This window comes from Rattus norvegicus, chromosome X, assembly GCF_021556685.1.
Source record: "Rattus norvegicus strain SHRSP/BbbUtx chromosome X, alternate assembly SHRSP_T2T, whole genome shotgun sequence".
Lineage (NCBI taxonomy): Eukaryota > Metazoa > Chordata > Mammalia > Rodentia > Muridae > Rattus > Rattus norvegicus.
In genome coordinates, this window is record NC_141554.1 from 74,647,847 (window position 1) to 74,667,006 (window position 19,160).

The 19,160-nt window shown below is 40.4% G+C and overlaps 1 protein-coding gene across 7 annotated transcripts in view; it reads left to right on the top strand.

Moving 5' to 3' along the window:
• Positions 1-489: 489 nt before the first annotated feature.
• The window catches only part of Taf1 (TATA-box binding protein associated factor 1), a 75,559-nt gene continuing 56,888 nt past the window's right edge, over positions 490-19,160 (top strand). For 4 of the 7 annotated variants that reach the window (XR_015646289.1, XM_087599933.1, XM_087599934.1 and 1 more), the window contains exons 1-13: positions 491-681; positions 1,271-1,385; positions 1,645-1,761; positions 6,282-6,401; positions 8,446-8,687; positions 10,149-10,367; positions 10,737-10,955; positions 11,467-11,674; positions 16,487-16,663; positions 17,621-17,748; positions 17,842-17,949; positions 18,041-18,214; positions 18,727-18,900. Coding sequence is in view for 6 of the 7 variants with exons in the window: in XM_087599933.1 (XP_087456059.1) it covers positions 502-681; positions 1,271-1,385; positions 1,645-1,761; positions 6,282-6,401; positions 8,446-8,687; positions 10,149-10,367; positions 10,737-10,955; positions 11,467-11,674; positions 16,487-16,663; positions 17,621-17,748; positions 17,842-17,949; positions 18,041-18,214; positions 18,727-18,900 (2,181 nt within the window). In the remaining variant the exon portion in view is untranslated. Of the gene's footprint in view, positions 682-1,270; positions 1,386-1,644; positions 1,762-6,281; positions 6,402-8,445; positions 8,688-10,148; positions 10,368-10,736; positions 10,956-11,466; positions 11,675-16,486; positions 16,664-17,620; positions 17,749-17,841; positions 17,950-18,040; positions 18,215-18,726; positions 18,901-19,160 lie in introns of all 7 variants that reach the window. The other 3 variants (XM_087599935.1, XM_087599936.1, NM_001191723.1) reach the window with 2 other exon arrangements.

Genomic DNA, 19,160 nt, shown 5'->3' on the forward strand with positions numbered 1-19,160 from the left:
TAATGTTTGTGAATCTTGAAGTTTCGGTTGTTTATGTTACTAAGCTTCACATTTTACGATGGGAAGATGTAAATTCAAAATAAGTAAGTAGGAATCCTATCCTTATCAGAATTCATAGCAACGTTCCTTAGGAGAACGGCACAAACCGGAAAACAGGGTTCAAGGTATTGTAGCCGCTGACCCGCGGATTCCTGCGGTCATAGGTCATGCGGACTCTACTTGCTTATTGGTGAAAAATCTGCCGCTCTTACCATAGCAACCGGAACGGACCCGCGCAGTTGATGGGCGGGACTGAAGTTGGTTTGACCAACCACCTTCCATTTATCCAGACTGATGTTGGGCAGCCCAATCAAAAACACCGAATGAAGCAGTCATCCTGAGATCAAAGGATCACGTAGGACTGCCCGTCCTTTCCGTTTTTTCAACTTCCGGTATTCTCTGGTTGGGTCAGGGAGCACTGCAAGTCACTAGTGTGCGACTGACGTTTTTTGTTTCCGGCCCATGGGGCCAGGGTGGGCTGGACTGCTGCCCGAAGACGGTTCTGGTAGCCCTTCCGCCGTCATGTCAGACACAGACAGCGATGAAGATTCTGCTGGTGGAGGCCCGTTTTCTTTGACTGGGTTCCTGTTCGGCAACATAAATGGAGCAGGGCAGCTGGAGGGTGAAAGCGTCTTGGACGATGTGAGGCGTGGGCCTGGGGCTGAGGGTGGTGTGGCTAGGGGAAACCACTGACAGAGTGGAAGCTGTTTAGGAGCCGGTAATAGAGGGCGTTTTAACTCATTTTGGGGGCACAGAGGATCCCCCTTCTTTTGGGTTTGAGGTATAGTGGAGAGCGAGAGGGCTCAACTTTAAGGAAGAATGAAGAGAAGAGGAAAATGGTTAAGTGCCAGTCACTGATGTAGACGTGTTTGGCTTGAAGGTAACATTCTCCTTGCCTCATAGGAAAAGTAATAGTAAACTCTAGTAAGGTTATCAGAACGGCTACTGTGTAAGACCTTAAAGAGTCTTGGAACTCTGCTTTTCTGGCTTTCGGTGATCGGGAATGGCTCCAAAGCCAGGACTATGGATGGACTCTGTGTTGTTTGGATCTGATCTAAATGGAATTTAGTAGATTTCCTATACAGTTCTTGAATGTGATGTTTCTCTGAGCACATCATGGAATCATTTCTCAGATGGATTTGTGACTTTGTTATGAGCAAGGGAAATAAACTTTGTGTAGGACCTTCAGGTTCAGTTGTTACTTTCGACTCTCATGCTGTCCCTTTTTCAGGAGTGCAAGAAGCATCTTGCAGGCTTGGGGGCATTGGGCCTTGGTAGCCTGATCACTGAACTCACAGCAAATGAAGAATTGTCTGGGACTGATGGTACCCTGGTAAATGATGAAGGTGAAGTCTGGGTCCTGGGGAGGACACTGTGGCTCGTGGGGAGGAGATTAACTATTGTACACTTACTTTTAAGTTGGGGATTATCTTTTTTTTTTTTTTTTTTGGTTCTTCTTTTCGGAGCTGGGGACCGAACCCAGGGCCTTGCGCTTCCTAGGTAAGCGCTCTACCACTGAGCTAAATCCCCAGCCCAAGTTGGGGATTATCTAAGGAAGTGATAATTACTTGCTTTCTCTTGAGACATCCCTCTTTTTATCCATAGGATGGATTAGGAGTAGAGAAGATGCTGTGGACTACTCAGACATCAACGAGGTGGCAGAAGATGAAAGTCGAAGATATCAGCAGACAATGGGGAGCTTGCAACCCCTTTGCCACACAGGTGATTCTCTCTCTCTCTCTTGTTTTCTAGCAATGGGGTCTCTCGACATAGCCCTGCCTGTCTTGGAACTCACTATGCATGTCAGGTGGTCTCAAACTCAGAAAGATCCACCTGTCTCTGTTTCCCAAGTGTTCCCCACTATGCCGAACATTCTTTAATGTTGTAAAATTGGTAGTGTGGTGCATTTTCTTCCTGAATAAGTCTGTTTTGGACTCTGACTTCTATATTTGATTTCTGCCATTGTTCTTGAATGTGTGTACATTTGCTCTCCCTGCTGATTTCATTGTCATTTTAGTGCCAGAAAGTAGTTATCCTCTTACCAGATTCAGGCTTTTAATCTTACAGTGTTTAATCTCAAATTGTTGATTAATAACAAGGGTGATAATGATTTCTTGTCATCTCATATATTTAAGTACCTGTAGGTTTGAGATAACTATTCTTAGATGCTCTTCAAAGTTAGAGGTTAAAACAAACCCAGTCTTTGCCCTTAAAGATTTTAGATTAAGAAGGATTAAGTTTACAATCTTATGTTAACAATCAAATATATTTTGGCTCAAATCATTTCCCTATTACACTTCTTCATGTTCAAAACAAATGTATTCACTGCTGTATTTTAGAATAACAATCCCAGAATTGAAAGAGGATTGTTTGTTTGGCCTCTGCCTCTAGAGTGTTGGGATTAAAGTCTTATACTACCACATTATACTCTTTTTTTAATTTTTGAATGATTTAGGCCTTAAAATTGATTATGTAGCTGAGGTTAGTTTTGAACTCCTGATATTCCTGCCTCTACCTATCGAGTTTTGGGATTATAGGCATGTACCATCATGCTTGACGTGGAAAAGATTTTATTATTTCTTTTTTTGTTTGTTTTTTGTTTCATATTTATAATTTTTATTAATTTAGTGTTTTAAGAACAACAACATTAGTAGGAGTGCTCAAAGTTGTGTGTTAAGAAGAAATAAAATTTTATTAGGGAAGATATTAGGAGGATAGTCAGGTTGCAGTGCTGGGTGAAAGTTGAGATTGGCATTTGAAATGCTGCTTGAAGTTATCCAATTTGGAAAACCATTGCTTGCAGTATATACACTGGTAGGGGCGCTCCCCAGTGTGCTTCTCCCCATGTCTGACAAGCATATCTAAAAGGTAGAATTTCCATTAGAATCCCAGCTCACTGCACACATAGGGCTTCTCCCCAATTTGTGTTCTCAGATGGTCTCTGAGAAAATAAGGCTTTGTGAAAGATTTCTCACAATAACCATATATACAGAAGTGGGGCTTCAAATTGTGAGTCTTTTTCTGGGGAAGGTGGTTCTGGGTCTTGAGGTTTGAATTGTCTAGAGGAACCTGTCTTGGACAAAAAGCAGAAACTGAAACATTTTCTGGAGGTTGTCTTGAGGGACAAAGGACAAGGTGAATGATCTGAGGACTATCCTCCACTAAAGGAAATCACCTGAGGATGGAGGACTTCATCACTGGGTGCTATATTCAGACCTCTTCAAACATTCTGGCCATGATAGGGTACCAACTTGCCATAGTGGTTTATTTGGGCACTACTGGGGATGTGTTTTGTTTTCTAAAACAGTGTTTCTTTGTGTTGCCTTGATTATCCTAGAAATAACTCTGTAGACTAGTTATTTCTGTTTAATTATTTCATAAGTCATAAGCCAATAAAACAAAATTTGTAGATTTTTTATGTATACATTATTTGAGATTTGATGCCATAACAAGTTAGTAGTCAACCTGACTGTAAAATAGTGTGATAGAATGGACAGAATAGATTTCTGGGTCAGAATACTAAACGTTCAATCCCAGCTTCATATTTCACTTGAATTTGTCATTTGTAGTAATCCCCAGTTTTTTCTGAAATCAATAAAATTATTAATGTCTTTTGGGGGATTTAAGTTTGTGTTTACATGATGGGAAAGCATCTAGTAAACCCAAGAAAAAGAGTCTTGATATCTTTCTGGGAAGGTTCCTTTAGGCAACCAAGATGTGTTAAAATTGTAGAAATAAGGTTAGGGCAAAATGTATATATTTGGATTTAAATTAATCGAGTGGGAAACAGAAGTAGATGTACTTCTGAGTTTTAGGCTAGCTATGTCTATATAGAAAGTTCTATGACAGCCAGGAATATGTAGAGGGACCTTGTCTTAGTTAGGGTTGTACTGCTGTGTTGTCTTTTTTTTTTTTTTTTTGGTTCTTTTTTTCAGAGCTGGGGACCGAACCCAGGGCCTTGTGCTTCCTAGGCAAGCGCTCTACCACTGAGCTAAATCCCCAACCCCACTGCTGTGTTGTCTTATAAAGGACAACATTTAATTGGGACTGGCTTTACAGTTTCAGAGGTTCGGTCCATTATCATCAAGGCAGGAGCATGGCAGCATCCAGGCAGGCATGGTGCAGGCAGAGCTGAGAGATCTACATCTTCATCTGAAGGCTGCTAGCAGAATACTGACTTCCAGGCAGCTAGAATTAGGGTATTAAAGCTGGCACCCACAGTGACATACCTACTCCAACAAGGATACATTTCCTAATAGTGACACTCCTTGGCCCAAGCATATACAGATCATCACACACCTGGAAAAAAAGATTGATACAGATAATATTTTGTATGTGCACCACAGCACATGTGTAGAGGTCAGAAGACAACTTTGTAGAGTTGGTTGTTTCCTTCCATCTCTACTCGAATTCTAGGGATTGAACTCAAGTGGCCAAACCTGTGTGCAGCAAACTCATTTATCTAATAAGCTGTCTCATTGGCCCTTGGGGGCTTTTTGTTTAGATTTATTTTATTTTATGTGTAATGATGTTTCTGCCTGCATATGTGTCTGCATTGTCCACAGATGCCAATTGGGTGTGCTGATGGTTGTGAGTCACCATGTCACTACTGCAAATCAAATTCAGGTTGTCAGGAAGAATAAGCCAGTACTTTTAATGACTGAACCATCTCTCCAACCCCTGCCTTTTAAAATAGTTGTATTTTTATCATATTTTTAAAAGATGTATTTATTTGGGTGGGTGTGGGTGTTTTGTGCCTACATGTATGTATCTATACCACGTGTGTGCCTGGTTCTCATGGAAGTCAAGAACATGTTAGATCTTCTGGAATTGGAGTTACGAAGTTATGGAAGATTGTGAGCTGCTCTAAGTCTTCTGCAAGAACAAAAGTTGCTTTATCTGCTGAACCATTGGTCCAGCCTCTATTTTTGTTTATTTTTAAAATTACATTTATTTGTTTTGTGTGTGGAAGCTTATGTCCCAACACACAGGTCAGAGGATAACTTGAAGGAATCAGTTCTTTTCTTCTACCATGTGGGTTCCGAGAATCAAACTGAAGTTGTTAGAATTGGTGGTAGTTGTCTTTATCCACTGAGCTATTTTACCAGCTCCCTTGAGGGCTTTTTCGTTGCTATCTTCAGGCAGCATAATCCAGAGCAATCTTGAATTTGGTATGTTAGTTAAACATGGCTCGAACTCCTAATCATCTAGCCTGACTGCAAGTTGGGACTACAAGCATGTTCCACTATATTGGCTGGTAAGGGTGATGGTTGAAGAAAGGAGGTGTGTAGAACAAAAGAATATTTGGGCAGGGAAAATAGTACATGCCTGTAATCCCAGTACTTACGTTGCATGAAATTTTATATCAAAACATTGAAAATAAAATATGGGGGACTGGAGAGATGACTCACTAGTTAAGCTCTAAGTCCCAAGTTTAATTTCTAGCAATCACATGGTGATTTACAACCATTTATATTGGGATCTAATGCCATCTTATATTGTACAGATGTACATGCAGAGCAAGTGCCAATACACATAAAATAAATAACAGACCTTTAGCCAGGTGGGGTGTTAATCCCAGCACTTGGGAGGCAGAGGCAGGTAGATCTTTGAGTTCTAGGCCACCCTCATGTACAAAAGAACAAGTTTTAGGACAGCCAGGATTACACAGAAACCTTATCTTGAAAAACCAAACCAACCTAAAATAAGTTGTTCAGGACTGATTATTGAGTATTGCCAATAGTTAAAAAGCACTGAAAAGAATGATCAACTACTTAAAATATAGACAGAAAAAGTATACCTAGGACTTTGAAACTGTGAAGAAAATTTAGTTCAGATTTTTTTTTTAATTTTAGAAACTGAGGAAGAATATTCAATTAGGAGATTGAACAATGTGAAAAACAAAACCCAGTATGATAATGAAAAAGTTTCAGACAGTTCCCAGAAGCTCTCCTACTCTTGTGTGAGAATGAACATTTGGCTATACCACGGCTTTTTTAAGGCAGAGCTACGTTTTTAATATATTATTTGGTTTTTGAGATAGGTTCTTACTATGTAGCCCTGGTTCTCAAACTCAGAGATCTACCTGCTTCTGTCTCCTGACTGTTGAGATTAAAGTCATGTGCCACACAGAGAAGGCTCTTCTGTTATTCTGTGGTGCTATAAATTCTTGAGATTTGAAGGAAGCTCAAGGGTATTGTATAGCATTCTTCATATTAAGGAGATCATCTTGGTTTTAACAGATTATGATGAAGATGACTATGATGCTGATTGTGAAGATATTGATTGCAAATTGATGCCTCCCCCACCTCCACCCCCAGGACCAGTGAAGAAAGAGAGGGACCAAGATGGTATTACTGGTGGTAAGTAAAACAAGGTCTACTTCCTTTTAGGAATGAGTGTCTACTCATAAAACCAGGCTTTTGGCATGCTTAAGGGGCTTTCAAAAATGACCTGTTATAGGGCTGGAGAGATTGCTCAGTGGTTAAGAGCAGTGGTTACTCTTCCAGAGGACCTGGTTTCAATTCCTAGCACCCCTATGACAGCTCACAGCTATCTGTAACTCCCAATCCAAAGAATATGATGCCCTCAGATAGACATACATGCAGGCAAAACCCCAATGCACATGAAAGTAAATCTGAAAAAATATGTTAGAAAAGGATTGGTCGGGGTTGGGGATTTAGCTCAGTGGTAGAGCACTTGCCTAGGAAGCGCAAGAAAAAAAGAACCAAAAAAAAAAAAAAAAAAAGAAAAGGATTGGTCTTCTTAAAAAATTATATAAGTGTCAAATTCTGCTATTGAATAGAAATTTTCTTTATAAAATGTTCAGAAACACACAGTTAAGAAATAGCAATTTAATTTATTGCTCCCTCCTCAAATTAGTTTGCCATCACAGTTATAGGAGTGCTTGACTCAGAAGAGTTTCCCTAGAACTTTTTTTTTGTTTTTGTTTTTGTTTTTTCTGGAGCTGGGGACCGAACCCAGGGTGGCCTTGCGCTTGCTAGGCAAGCGCTCTACCACTGAGCTAAATCCCCAACCCCTAGAACTTTTTTTTTTTGAGACAGGGTCTTACCATCAAGCACCTCGCTGAAATTTTCTATAATAGGCCAGATTTTAAACCTGTAGCAATCCTTCTGTTTCTGCCTTCTTAGTGCTGGGATTATATGTATGAGCTACCTACCATACTCTGTACCCCCAAGACTTTCTGATGTAACTAATTTATTTTTTATTATTTTTTTTTTTTGGTTCTTTTTTTCGGAGCTGGGGACCGAACCCAGGGCCTTGCGCTTCCTAGGTAAGCGCTCTACCACTGAGCCAAATCCCCAGCCCCAATAACTAATTTATATACTCATATTTAGAACTTATCTTTTTTTTAAAAAAAAAAAAAACTTTTAATCGGTCATGGTAGTGTATGCCTATATTCCCAGTACTCTGAAGACAGGAGGATGACTGCTAGATTGGGGCTAGCTAGGACTATGTAACAAAGGACTGTCTCAACAATAAAGCAACTTTCAGGGATGTAGCATCACTCATATTCTGAGATTATAAAGATTTATGAGCTCTTGAGTTGTTATCTCACCATTCTTAACCCTGTAACAGTAATAATCCTGCCATAGGTTAGATGAAGAACAGCATCTGTCTTGTTTTTTCTTTTTTTTTTTTTTTTTTGGTTCTTTTTTTCGGAGCTGGGGACCGAACCCCGGGCCTTGCGCTTCCTAGGTAAGCGCTCTACCACTGAGCTAAATCCCCAGCCCCCCTGTCTTGTTTTTTCAAACAGGGCTTCACTGTGTATTCCTGGCTGGCCTGGAACTTTATGTAAATGGGTTTGGCCTTAAATTCATAGAGATTTACTTGCCTCTGCTTGCTGAGTGCTGGGATCAAAGGTGTATGCCACCATGCCTGGCCCTGGTCTTTTATATTTTGAGACTATGTTAACTTAATTCCTTCAGTTGGTACTTTGAGCCATTTTCTTTAGTTTGCAAAGTAAATGTTATTTGACTTATAGTATAGAATTTATTTTTTTTCTGTGGGCTTTAACAATTCTTCATCTTATAGATCTCCGAACTGAACATAACAGGGCCTGATTAATGTGAAGTATTGATATAATTTTGTTATTATTCACAATATTGGGCACAGTACTGCTCATTTATGGAAAGTAGTAAATGTAGTAATAGTGTTTATTTTCTCTCATCACAACCCTAGGGTACCAGGTACAAGGTGAGTTTGGGGATGTTGGGAAATAATAAGTAGGATGAGTTTTCTGGCCTGCATACTAGTAACCTGGGTGCTTGGGACTATATCTCCTGCCACAGAACCATGCATATTAGCTTAGAACGGGGTGTTGGCTGAATTTGAGGAAATGTGTTCATAGTTACATGCCAAAGGGGTTTCTTTTCCTTGTTGCAGTGTCTGAAGATGGAGAAGGCATCATCTTGCCCTCCATCATTGCCCCTTCCTCTTTGGCCTCAGAGAAAGTGGACTTCAGTAGTTCCTCTGACTCAGAATCTGAGATGGGACCTCAGGAAGCAACACAGTCAGAATCTAAGGATGGAAAGCTGACCCTACCATTGGCTGGGATTATGCAGCATGATGCCACCAAGCTGTTGCCAAGTGTCACAGAACTTTTTCCAGAATTTAGACCTGGAAAGGTACTTTGTACGAATAATGTCCATAATGAAAACTGACTTTTTCCAGATTCCAAGTTCTGTTGTTATAATGCTAAGTATACAGTTATGAGTCATGATATTTACCACTGGCATGAATATAAGTCTTAGTGATGTTCTTATTCAGTGGCAGATAATTGTTTATATAGGAACTTTTTATGCTGTATTAGATCTTGGTTTTTCTTTTTTTGAAGTTGTATATAGGAAATGTGTATCCTGTTGCCAAGTATGGTTGTGCATGCCTTCAATCCCAGCACTTGAGAGGTAGAGGCAGGTATGTCTTAGTGAGTTTCAAGCCAATTTGGTCTACATAGTGAGTTCCAGGATAGCCAAGGCTATGTAGAGAGACCTGCCTCAAACAATAACAGCAACAAAGTTGTCCTGTTGGTGGCCGGTGAGATGGTTCATTGGGTAGAAGCACTTGCATGCAGGCCTGAGGATCTTCATTTGCTCTGTAGATCCCACAAGTTGATCAGAGAGAACCAACTCCTGAGACTTATCCTCTGACCTCCACACATGCATTATGGCATGTACATCTGCATACATACATAAACACGTGACTAAATAAAATAAGTTTCCTGTTAGAATAAACAGTAAACCAAGTATATTAGTTATTATTCTATTGCTATAGACAGCATGACCAATGCAACCTATAAAGGAAGGCATTTAATTGGATGCTTGCTTACCATTTCAGAGGGTTAATCAATCCAGAACAGTATGGCAGAGAGCATAGTGGCAGGCATGGTACCTAAGCGGTAGCTGAAAGCTTATATGTGAATTGACAGGCAGACAGTGAGACTGGGGCTGGCCTGGGCTTTTGAAACTCAAAGACCACCCCCCAGTTACACACCTTCTCCAGTAAGGCCATACCCTTTGATCCTTTTCAAGCAGTTCTATTAACTGGGAACACAACATTCAAATATATGAGTCTATGGATCAAACCTAGTAGTGTAGACCTTTGACTCTAGCTACTATGGAGGCTAAGGCGGGGGGGAATCATTAGTTCAAAGCTTCCTAGGCTTAAGAGTGAGTTCAAGAGCAACCTAGGCAACTTAGTGAGACCTTGACTCAAGAAGGTAAAGACTAGCCAGGTTTGGTGGTGTTTGCCTTTAAACTCAGGCAAAGAAAATGGATCTCTGAGTTTGAGGCCAGCCTGTTCTACATAGAGTTCCAGGCCATGCCTACATAATGAGACCCTGTCTCAGAAAACATAAAACAAAACTAAGGATTGAGAATGTAGCTCATTGATAGAGCGCAAGTCCCTAGGTTCGAATCTCAGTACCACACCAAAAAAGAACAAAGAAGAGATAATTGTCCTATTCAGGGATAATACTTCTGTGGTCTCAATTTAACACACCTTCATTTTTTACCTCTGCAGTTGAATAGATCACTTGAGAGTTTTTCAGACACTGAATCTCTGACATAATACTATGTTCTGTGTTCTAGGTGTTACGCTTTTTACGGCTTTTTGGACCAGGGAAGAATGTCCCATCTGTTTGGAGGAGTGCTCGGAGAAAGAGGAAAAAGAAGCACCGTGAACTTATACAGGAAGAGCAGATCCAGGAAGAGGAGTGTTCAGTAGAATTAGAAGTCAACCAGAAATCTCTGTGGAACTATGACTATGCTCCACCACCACTTCCAGAGCAGTGTCTCTCTGATGATGAAGTAGGCAAAGTCTACAAGGGCGCATGTAGAAAGCTCTCTAGCTTATGTCAAAGTTGTAACTAACACTTTAGTGTTAAGAGTTCTTTGTAATTGTCAGTGACTAATAATGAGCTAAATCTAATGGTTTCACTTTTCCTGTTGTAACAGAAAAATGTTTGGTGGGGCAGGGCAGGGTAGATGGTGATACATTGCTAAATATAAAGCCATTACTCATGGACAGAACATGTCATGTTATATCCAGGTAAAAATTCCTGTTCAGGAATCATCCTTGTGGTCCCTCTCTCTAACCTTATAATTGTTAATTCTCTGTAGCCTTAGATCATTTGGAATAGGGAACCCCCGACCTCTACATCTCTCACTTTATTACAGATCACAATGATGGCTCCTGTGGAGTCCAAGTTTTCCCAGTCAACTGGAGATACAGATAAAGTAATGGATACCAAACCAAGAGTGGCAGAATGGCGTTATGGACCTGCCCGGCTATGGTATGATATGCTAGGTGTTCCTGAAGATGGCAGTGGCTTTGACTATGGCTTCAAAATGAAGAAGACTGAACATGACTCTACAATGAAATATAACATAATGAAGGTAAGCAAACTTGGTTTATGAGAGAGGAATCATCAGTGTGCATAGGGGTCTATCATTTTTACTACTTAGCTGGGGATTTCTTGAGTAGGATCTTTAGTAGGAAATTTGCATAGTAGAGTATCATCTAACTAGGCCCTGTTCTAACAATTCTGTTTTTGAAATTCATGCTGTTGGAGTGGGAGAGGAGGCAGATTTTTTTTTCCATTATCAGGTAGTTTGCACAAGTAAAATGTCATTTTCTCTGTGCTGGAGAGTGATTCCAAGGTCTCGCATATGCTGGGGTAGCACTCTTATCACAGGGCTACATTCCCAGTCCTTGGCTTTTGAGACAGTCACACTTTGTATCCTGGGCTGACTTCAAATTGGAATTCTCCTTTCAGTCTCCTAAGTGCTAGGATTGCAGCTATTTGACACTAAGCCTGGCAAAGCACCACTTTATGAATCATTTAGGATCTAGATTAGAAACTTTAACCAGTGACTGATTGATTTATTATTCTTTCTACTTATATAGAAACTAAGAAAACTTGAGGAAAACAATGGCGTTGATCTTCTGGCAGATGAAAACTTCCTAATGGTGACACAACTGCATTGGGAAGATGATATCATCTGGGATGGGGAGGATGTCAAACACAAAGGAACAAAACCTCAGCGTGCAAGTTTGGCAGGTTGGCTTCCCTCCAGTATGACTAGGAATGCCATGGCCTACAATGTTCAGCAAGGTATGCCTCTGTGCCAGCAATTTCTAACACACAGGCTTTCATTTCAGTCATTATAAGTAATCCTAGTTGTGGTCTTTTAAGCGTCAGAGGAACAGTGAAATACTTCAAATCTAGTCTCTGATTTTTTTCTTTTTTTTTTGTTCATAAAGGTACTTTATATTTATCATTTTATAATTTTTTTTCTCAACGAGGTTAAAATAAAAATACTGTGCTTAGCTGAACAGTGGTAGTGCACGCCTCTAATCTCAGCACTCAGGAGGCATAGGCAGACTTGATCTCTGAGTGTGAAGTCAGCCTATAGAGTGAATATTGGGACAGTGAGGGCTACAGAGAGACCCTATATTAAAGAACCAACCAAACAAATAAATCAAAATTACATACACAAAACTGTGCTTAACAGCATGAAAATAGTGTCAGAAAGGAAAATTCTGATAACCACCAACCAAAGAGTACACAGGAATGTACCCATTGCCCCAGCTGCATATGTAGCAGAGGATGGACCTTGTTGGGCATCAATGGGAGGGGAGGCCCTTGGTCCTGTGAAGACTCGATGCCCCAGTGTAGGAAAATGCCAGGGCAGGGAGGTGGGAAGGAAGGGGTCAGTGGAGGAGCACCTTCATGGAGGCAGGGGGTGGGAGGATGGGATAGGGGGTTTCTGGAGGGGAAACGGAAGGGGGATAACATTTGAAATGTAGATAAAGAAGGTATCCAATAAAAAATGGGAAAAAAAGAACACTAGAGAACAAATATCTCTAAATCACAACTAAAAAAATGGTTATCATTTAAAGATAGTCAGCTTTGGGGTGCTCTGTTATACAAATGTTATACAAATGTTATACAAGTAAAGGAAATGAGAGTCCTAAAAAATTATCAATTATTAACTTTTTTGATATTTTGTTTTCTGCAAGTATATGGTAAGCTTAATTAATGTTGAGACAAGGTCTTGCTCTGTACCTGAAGCTAAACTGGCACTCACTGTTTAGCTCAGGTTCTCCTTAAACTCACCATCTTCCTAAGTACTACAGTACAGGTGCCATGCCATTTGAGTTCAGTGTTACAATGCTGTTTTTGTTTTGTTTGTTTGTTTTAAGCTAGGGTTTTTATGTAGAGTAAGCTGGCTCAACTCACAGAGATCCTGACTCTGTCTCCTGAGTGCTATGGTGGCAGTGTTTTTGGAGATAGAGTCTTGTGAATCTTGTCCTTCGGGTTGGCATCAGATTTACTGCAGTCTTCCTACCTTGGTCTCACAAGTGCACAATTACATGTGTAAGCCATTACAACCTTCTATACTGTGGTTTTTCTTTTGCTTTTGTTTGGTTGTTTTTGTTTTTGAGATAAGTTTTCACTGTGTAGTCCTGGGTTATGTGTAGACCATGCTAGCCTGAAATTTACAGAGATCTGCCTGCCACTGCCTCCCAACTGTTGGAATTAAAGGTATTTGCTACTACTCCTTGTTAATTTTCTCTTAAAATGTAATTTTATATGTAAGTTTTCAAAGTTGTGTATATAAATGTTAATGACATAGGAAACATGAATTTTTAGAAGAAAAGTGGTTTTAAGTATTTCTATGTGAGAGCCATCAGTCAGACTTGAAAGCACTTTTTAACAAGTTCTTGGCAATCTCTAAATTATTCTTGAACATTTTGATAACCCTTTGACCAACACTGAGGTCAGAGGGGTATATTTAAAAATCACCTTGATTTATTGGATTTTTTTGAGACAGGATTTCACTCTGTATCCCTTGCTGGCCTAGTACTTGTCATGTATATAGTTCAGACTTGCCTTGAACTTGAAGGAATCCTTCTAACTTAGCCTCTTGAGTACTGTGATGGACAAGTAAATGCCAGGAAATATTTAAAATGAAGGAAAAGGAAATATGAGACAGCATATTTGGTATTTTATTTGTAAAAAATAAAAAAAAAAAACCAGTTGAACTATAAAACAAAAATCTGGCAAAAATATATTAAAGTATCTGCAGTGGTTATTTTAGTTTCTTCAGTTTTCTTTATACCATTCTGTATTCTCCACATTTTCTCAGTAACTCTGGATTTATTTTACAATTTAGGCCACATAGCACCCCCCCACCCCGGTTGATTTTTCTTTTCAGCAAGTCTTACTATATGTAACTGAGGTTGCCCTTGGACTCAGTATTCTAAGCCCTTACCTGTTGAGTACTGATTATACTGATACATCACTACACCCAACTCAAAAAAAAAAAGCCTTAATTTTGTTTTTGTTTTTTTCAAGACAGGGATGTCTTTGAGCTCTCTGTAGACCAGGTTGGCCTCAAACTCAAGAGATTCACCTGCTTCTTGAGTTCTGGGATTAAAAGTGTGTGCCATCACCACCTGACTAAAAATGGCCTTAATTTAAGAAGTCATTTGAAAAGAATTTTCTCTTTAGTTTTGTTAAATACTTTTTTTAGGGATTTTTTTTTTTATTATTTTTATACTCCAGATTTTATTCCCCTCCAGGTCCCACCCCCCAGAGTTTCACATCCCACATACACTCCCCCCAACCTGCGCACTTCTCTCCACCCCTGTCTCCACAAGGATGTCCCCACCCCACCCACCCCAGACCTCTAAACTTCCTGGGGCCTCCAGTCTCTTGAGGGTTAGGTTCATCTTCTCTGACTGAACCCAGACTGAGGAATCCACTGTTGTATGTGTGTTGAGGGCCTCATCTCAGCTGGTGTGTGCTGCCTGGTTGGTGATCCAGTGCCTGAGACATCTCAGGGGTCCAGGTTAACTGAGACTGTTGGTTGGTCCTCCTACAGGGTCGCCCTCCTCCTTAGCTTCCTTCAGCTTTTTCCCTAATTCAACCAGAGGGGTCAGCAGCTTCTGTTCATTGGTCAGTTGCTTGTTGGGTCTTTTGGAGAGCAGTCATGATAGGTCCCTTTTTGGGAACACTCCATAGCTTCAGTAATGGTGTTAGGTCTTGGGGCCTCCCCTTGAGCTTGATTCCCCTCTGGGCCTGTCACTGGACCTTCTTTTCCTCAGGCTCTTCTCCATTTCCATCCCTGCATTTCTTTGAGATAGGAACAATTACGGGTCAGTTTTTGACTGTGGGATAGCAACCTCATCCCTCACTTGATACCCTGTCTGTCTGCTGGAGATGGGCTCAAAAAGTTCCCTCTCCCCAATGTAGGGCCTTTCATCTAGGGTCCCCTGCTTTGAGTCCTGAGAGTCTCTCACTTTCTGGGTCTCTGGTACATTCCAGAGGGTTTTCCCAATCTCCTTCCTCCCAGGGTCGCCTGTTTCCATTCTTTCTGCTGGCCCTCAGGGCTTTAGTCCCTTCACCCCCAATTCCCTGTCTCTCCCCTGTCCCTTCCCCCACCCCTTGTGGTTGCTTTCTTCTCCCACTCAAGTGGGACTGAGGCGTCTTCACTTGGGCCCTTCAGCTTGTTGACCTTTTTGAGTTCTGTGGACTGTATCTTGGGTATTCTGTCTTTGTTGTTGTTGTTGTTGTTTTGGTTTTCTTTTGTTTGTTTGTTTTGGGTTGGTTTTTTTGGCTAATATCCACTTTTCAGTTGCTCAGTTTCTTTTCTAAATTTTTGTGTTTTTTTGAGACAAAGTCTTGCTGGGCAACTCTGGCTAGTCTCTTCCTATCTCTGCTTCCCAAGTTCTAGGATTAAAGGAGAATGCTACCATATCCAACTCAGTAACATAGTGTTTTGATATAAGATCTTGGTGTGTAGCCATCTTGTCAGGCCTCAGGCTTATAATCCTTCTCTCTGTCTTCCTGAATGCATAGTATTCTTAATTAATTATTCTTGTTCTTATTTAGAAGCACGTTTTCCTTACTGATAATCGTTTTATTTGCTAACATAGCTTAATATCAATATTGATCACTGTAATTTTTTAAATGATTTACTTATTTTTTTTTATTAACTTGAGTATTTCTTATATACATTTCAAGTGTTATTCCCTTTCCCGGTATCCGGGCAAACATCCCCCTCCCCCCTCCCCTTCCTTATGGGTGTTCCCCTCCCAACCCTCCCCCCATTGCCGCCCTCCCCCCACCAGTCTAGTTCACTGGGGGTTCAGTCTTAGCAGGACCCAGGGCTTCCCCTTCCACTGGTGCTCTTACTAGGATATGCATTGCTACCTATGAGGTCAGAGTCCAGGGTCAGTCCATGTATAGTCTTTGGGTAGGGGCTTAGTCCCTGGAAGCTCTGGTTGCTTGGCATTGTTGTACATATGGGGTCTCGAGCCCCTTCAAGCTCTTCCAGTTCTTTCTCTGATTCCTTCAACGGGGGTCCTATTCTCAGTTCAGTGGTTTGCTGCTGACATTCGCCTCTGTATTTGCTGTATTCTGGCTGTGTCTCTTAGGAGCGATCTACATCCGGCTCCTGTCGGTCTGCACTTCTTTGCTTCATTTACTTATTTTTATTTTGTGTGTTTTGGAGTTTTTGCCTGCATGTATGTCTCTGTGAGGGTGTCAGATTCCCTGGAACTGGAGTTACAGGTGTAAGGTCCTAGGTGGGTGCTGGGAATTGAACCTGGGTCCTCTGGAAAAGCAACCAACCAGTGCTCTTGCCTGCTGAGCCATTCCTCCAGCCCCTTACCATAATTATTTAGCTAGTCCCTTAGTAAGTAGTCTGATTAAGTTTTAAATATTATAAACAATATTGCCATGAATATTTTGTTAGCAGTGTTTTCTGTTAAAGTGAGATATATATGATATCTAGTAGCTTTCTTTTGAATAGTTATATGAGTACCTGCACTAATTTTTTCTTTTTCTTTTTGCTTGAATCATAACTAAAAGGAGCATTAACGCTTTGTTACTCTTCTCTCTTCTTGTTCTGGTCAGGTTTTACAGCTACATTGGATGATGATAAACCATGGTACTCCATTTTCCCCATTGATAATGAAGATCTGGTATATGGACGTTGGGAGGACAATATCATTTGGGATGCTCAGAACATGCCTAGGATTTTGGAGCCTCCTGTTTTGACACTTGATCCCAATGATGAGAACTTGATTTTGGGTATGTTAATAGCCAAAGTCAATGCTCTTTATCTTTGACATCTTATTATTGATGTCAAAGGGCAAGAGGATATAAAAATGTTAAAGAAGGCAAAAACTAGAAACTTAGGTGATGCTTTTTTAAAAGAAAAGCTGTAGCTTCCAGAGTTTGAGTATGGTTTAGGAAAAACTCATGTAGAAATGTTGAGGGGTTGGGGGTTTATCTCAGAGGGGTTGGGGATTTAGCTCAGAGGGGTTGGTGATTTAGCTCAGGGGGTTGGGGATTTAGCTCAGGGGTTGGGGATTTAGCTCAGTGGTAGAGCGCTTGCCTAGGAAGCGCAAGGCCCTGGGTTCGGTCCCCAGCTCCGAAAAAAAGAAAAAAAAAAGAAATGTTGAAAAATTGTATCTTCAAGACATCATTAGACATGGCTAGGCAGTGGTGGTAAACACCTTGGGAGGCAGAGGCAGGCAGATCCCAGAGTTTGTGGCCAGCCTGGTATACAGAGTTCCAGGACAGTCAGGAATACACACAGAAACTCTTAAAACAAACAAACAAATGATATCAGATATAGTCTAGCTGGAATTACTGACAAAAGTCTGGAAGTAGAGTGAAAAATCTACTTAGAAACTCCAAAAATATCAGTGGAAAGGTGAGTTTTAGCTGTGCCTGGTAGCATGGATCCCAGCTACTTAGGAGGCTGAGTTAAGAAGACTGTAATTCCAGGCTGTCTAGGCTGCAGAGTGTGTTTCAGGACAGCTTTAGCAATTTAGTGAGATTGTATCTAAAAATAATGGGAAAAGAGTTAGAGGGTTGGAGATGTAGCTCAGTGATAGAATCCTTACCAATCCTTCGTATTGTACAGAGGAGTGGGGAAGAGGGTAGGAGAAAGGGAAGAAGAAGAGGAGAAAACAGGAGGAAAAAACAAAATTGAGCATTTAGGGATAGCAATTCCAAAGTCATTTCTTGTTATATCCTCAGAGATCCCCGATGAGAAGGAAGAAGCTACTTCTAATTCCCCTTCTAAGGAGAATAAGAAAGAATCATCTCTGAAGAAGAGTCGAATTCTCTTGGGAAAAACAGGAGTTATCAAGGAAGAGCCACAGCAGGTTTGTGAAAAGAAAAGGACTTGGTATTTAGAAGAACAAAGAAAGGTATTAGGAAAGGATAATCTGACCAATACTTATTTGATCTATCATTAGAACATGTCTCAGCCAGAAGTGAAAGATCCATGGAATCTCTCCAATGATGAGTATTACTATCCCAAGCAACAGGGTCTTCGAGGTACTTTCGGAGGGAATATTATCCAGGTACAAATTGCTGCTTTGTTTTGTTGGAGGGTATGGGTAAAGATTGCCTGGGAAGTAGTATTTAATTTTAACTCTTCTGTTTCCTGTTTAGCACTCAATTCCAGCTGTAGAATTACGGCAGCCCTTCTTTCCCACCCACATGGGACCCATCAAACTCCGGCAGTTCCATCGCCCACCTCTAAAAAAGTACTCCTTTGGGGCACTATCTCAGCCAGGCCCACACTCAGTCCAGCCTTTGTTGAAGCATATCAAAAAGAAGGCCAAGGTATAAATGAATCCTGGTTATGAAAAATGTTCTGTAAGATAATTGGTACAAATTTTGGAGTTATACTAGATATTAGATTATCTTAGGGAATTATTTTCTCAGATGTGATACAATTTTATTTTGGTTATTTAGAAGAATGTCTTTATTCTTAGAAGTTTTTTTTTTTTAGAAGCTGAGGATTGAACTCAGGGCTTTGAGCTTGCTAGGCAAGCACTCTACCACTGAGCTAAATCCCTAACCTATAGTAGATGTATATGAATATACCTCAGGCTAAAATATTGCAGCTTTCATAACTAGTTTACTAAAATCTGTAGAAAATTTACAGATTAAATAGGGAAAATGCTTAAACAGTGAGAGAAAAGATGTTCAGAATGCTATTTTTCAGTTTTAGAGATATGTTTGAAAGTTTTCACAATAAAATTGAAAAAAATAACATGTAAAAAAGTTTTGGTATTGTCTCAGATTGGCTATGAGTGTGTGTAGTTTATCTATATTGTCTTCATTTTGGACAGATGAGAGAACAAGAGAGACAAGCCTCGGGTGGTGGAGAGATGTTTTTTATGCGTACACCTCAGGACCTTACAGGCAAAGATGGAGACCTTATTCTTGCTGAATACAGTGAAGAAAATGGACCATTAATGATGCAAGTTGGCATGGCAACTAAGATAAAAAACTACTATAAACGGGTGAGACTGTACTCAAATAATTTTTGTGGTTTTTTATATGTGTATGTTTTTTAAATATATATTTTATGTGTATGAGTGTTTTGCTGCATGTATATATGGATGCACACCACATACATGTGCCTGAGGAGGCCAGAAGAGTGTGTTTCCTGGAAGTATGGATGGTTGTGAGCCACTATATGAGTGCTGAGAACCAAACCTGGGTCCTCTGTAAAAACAACTAATATTCTTAACCATGGAGCCATCTCTCCAGGCCCTGAAAT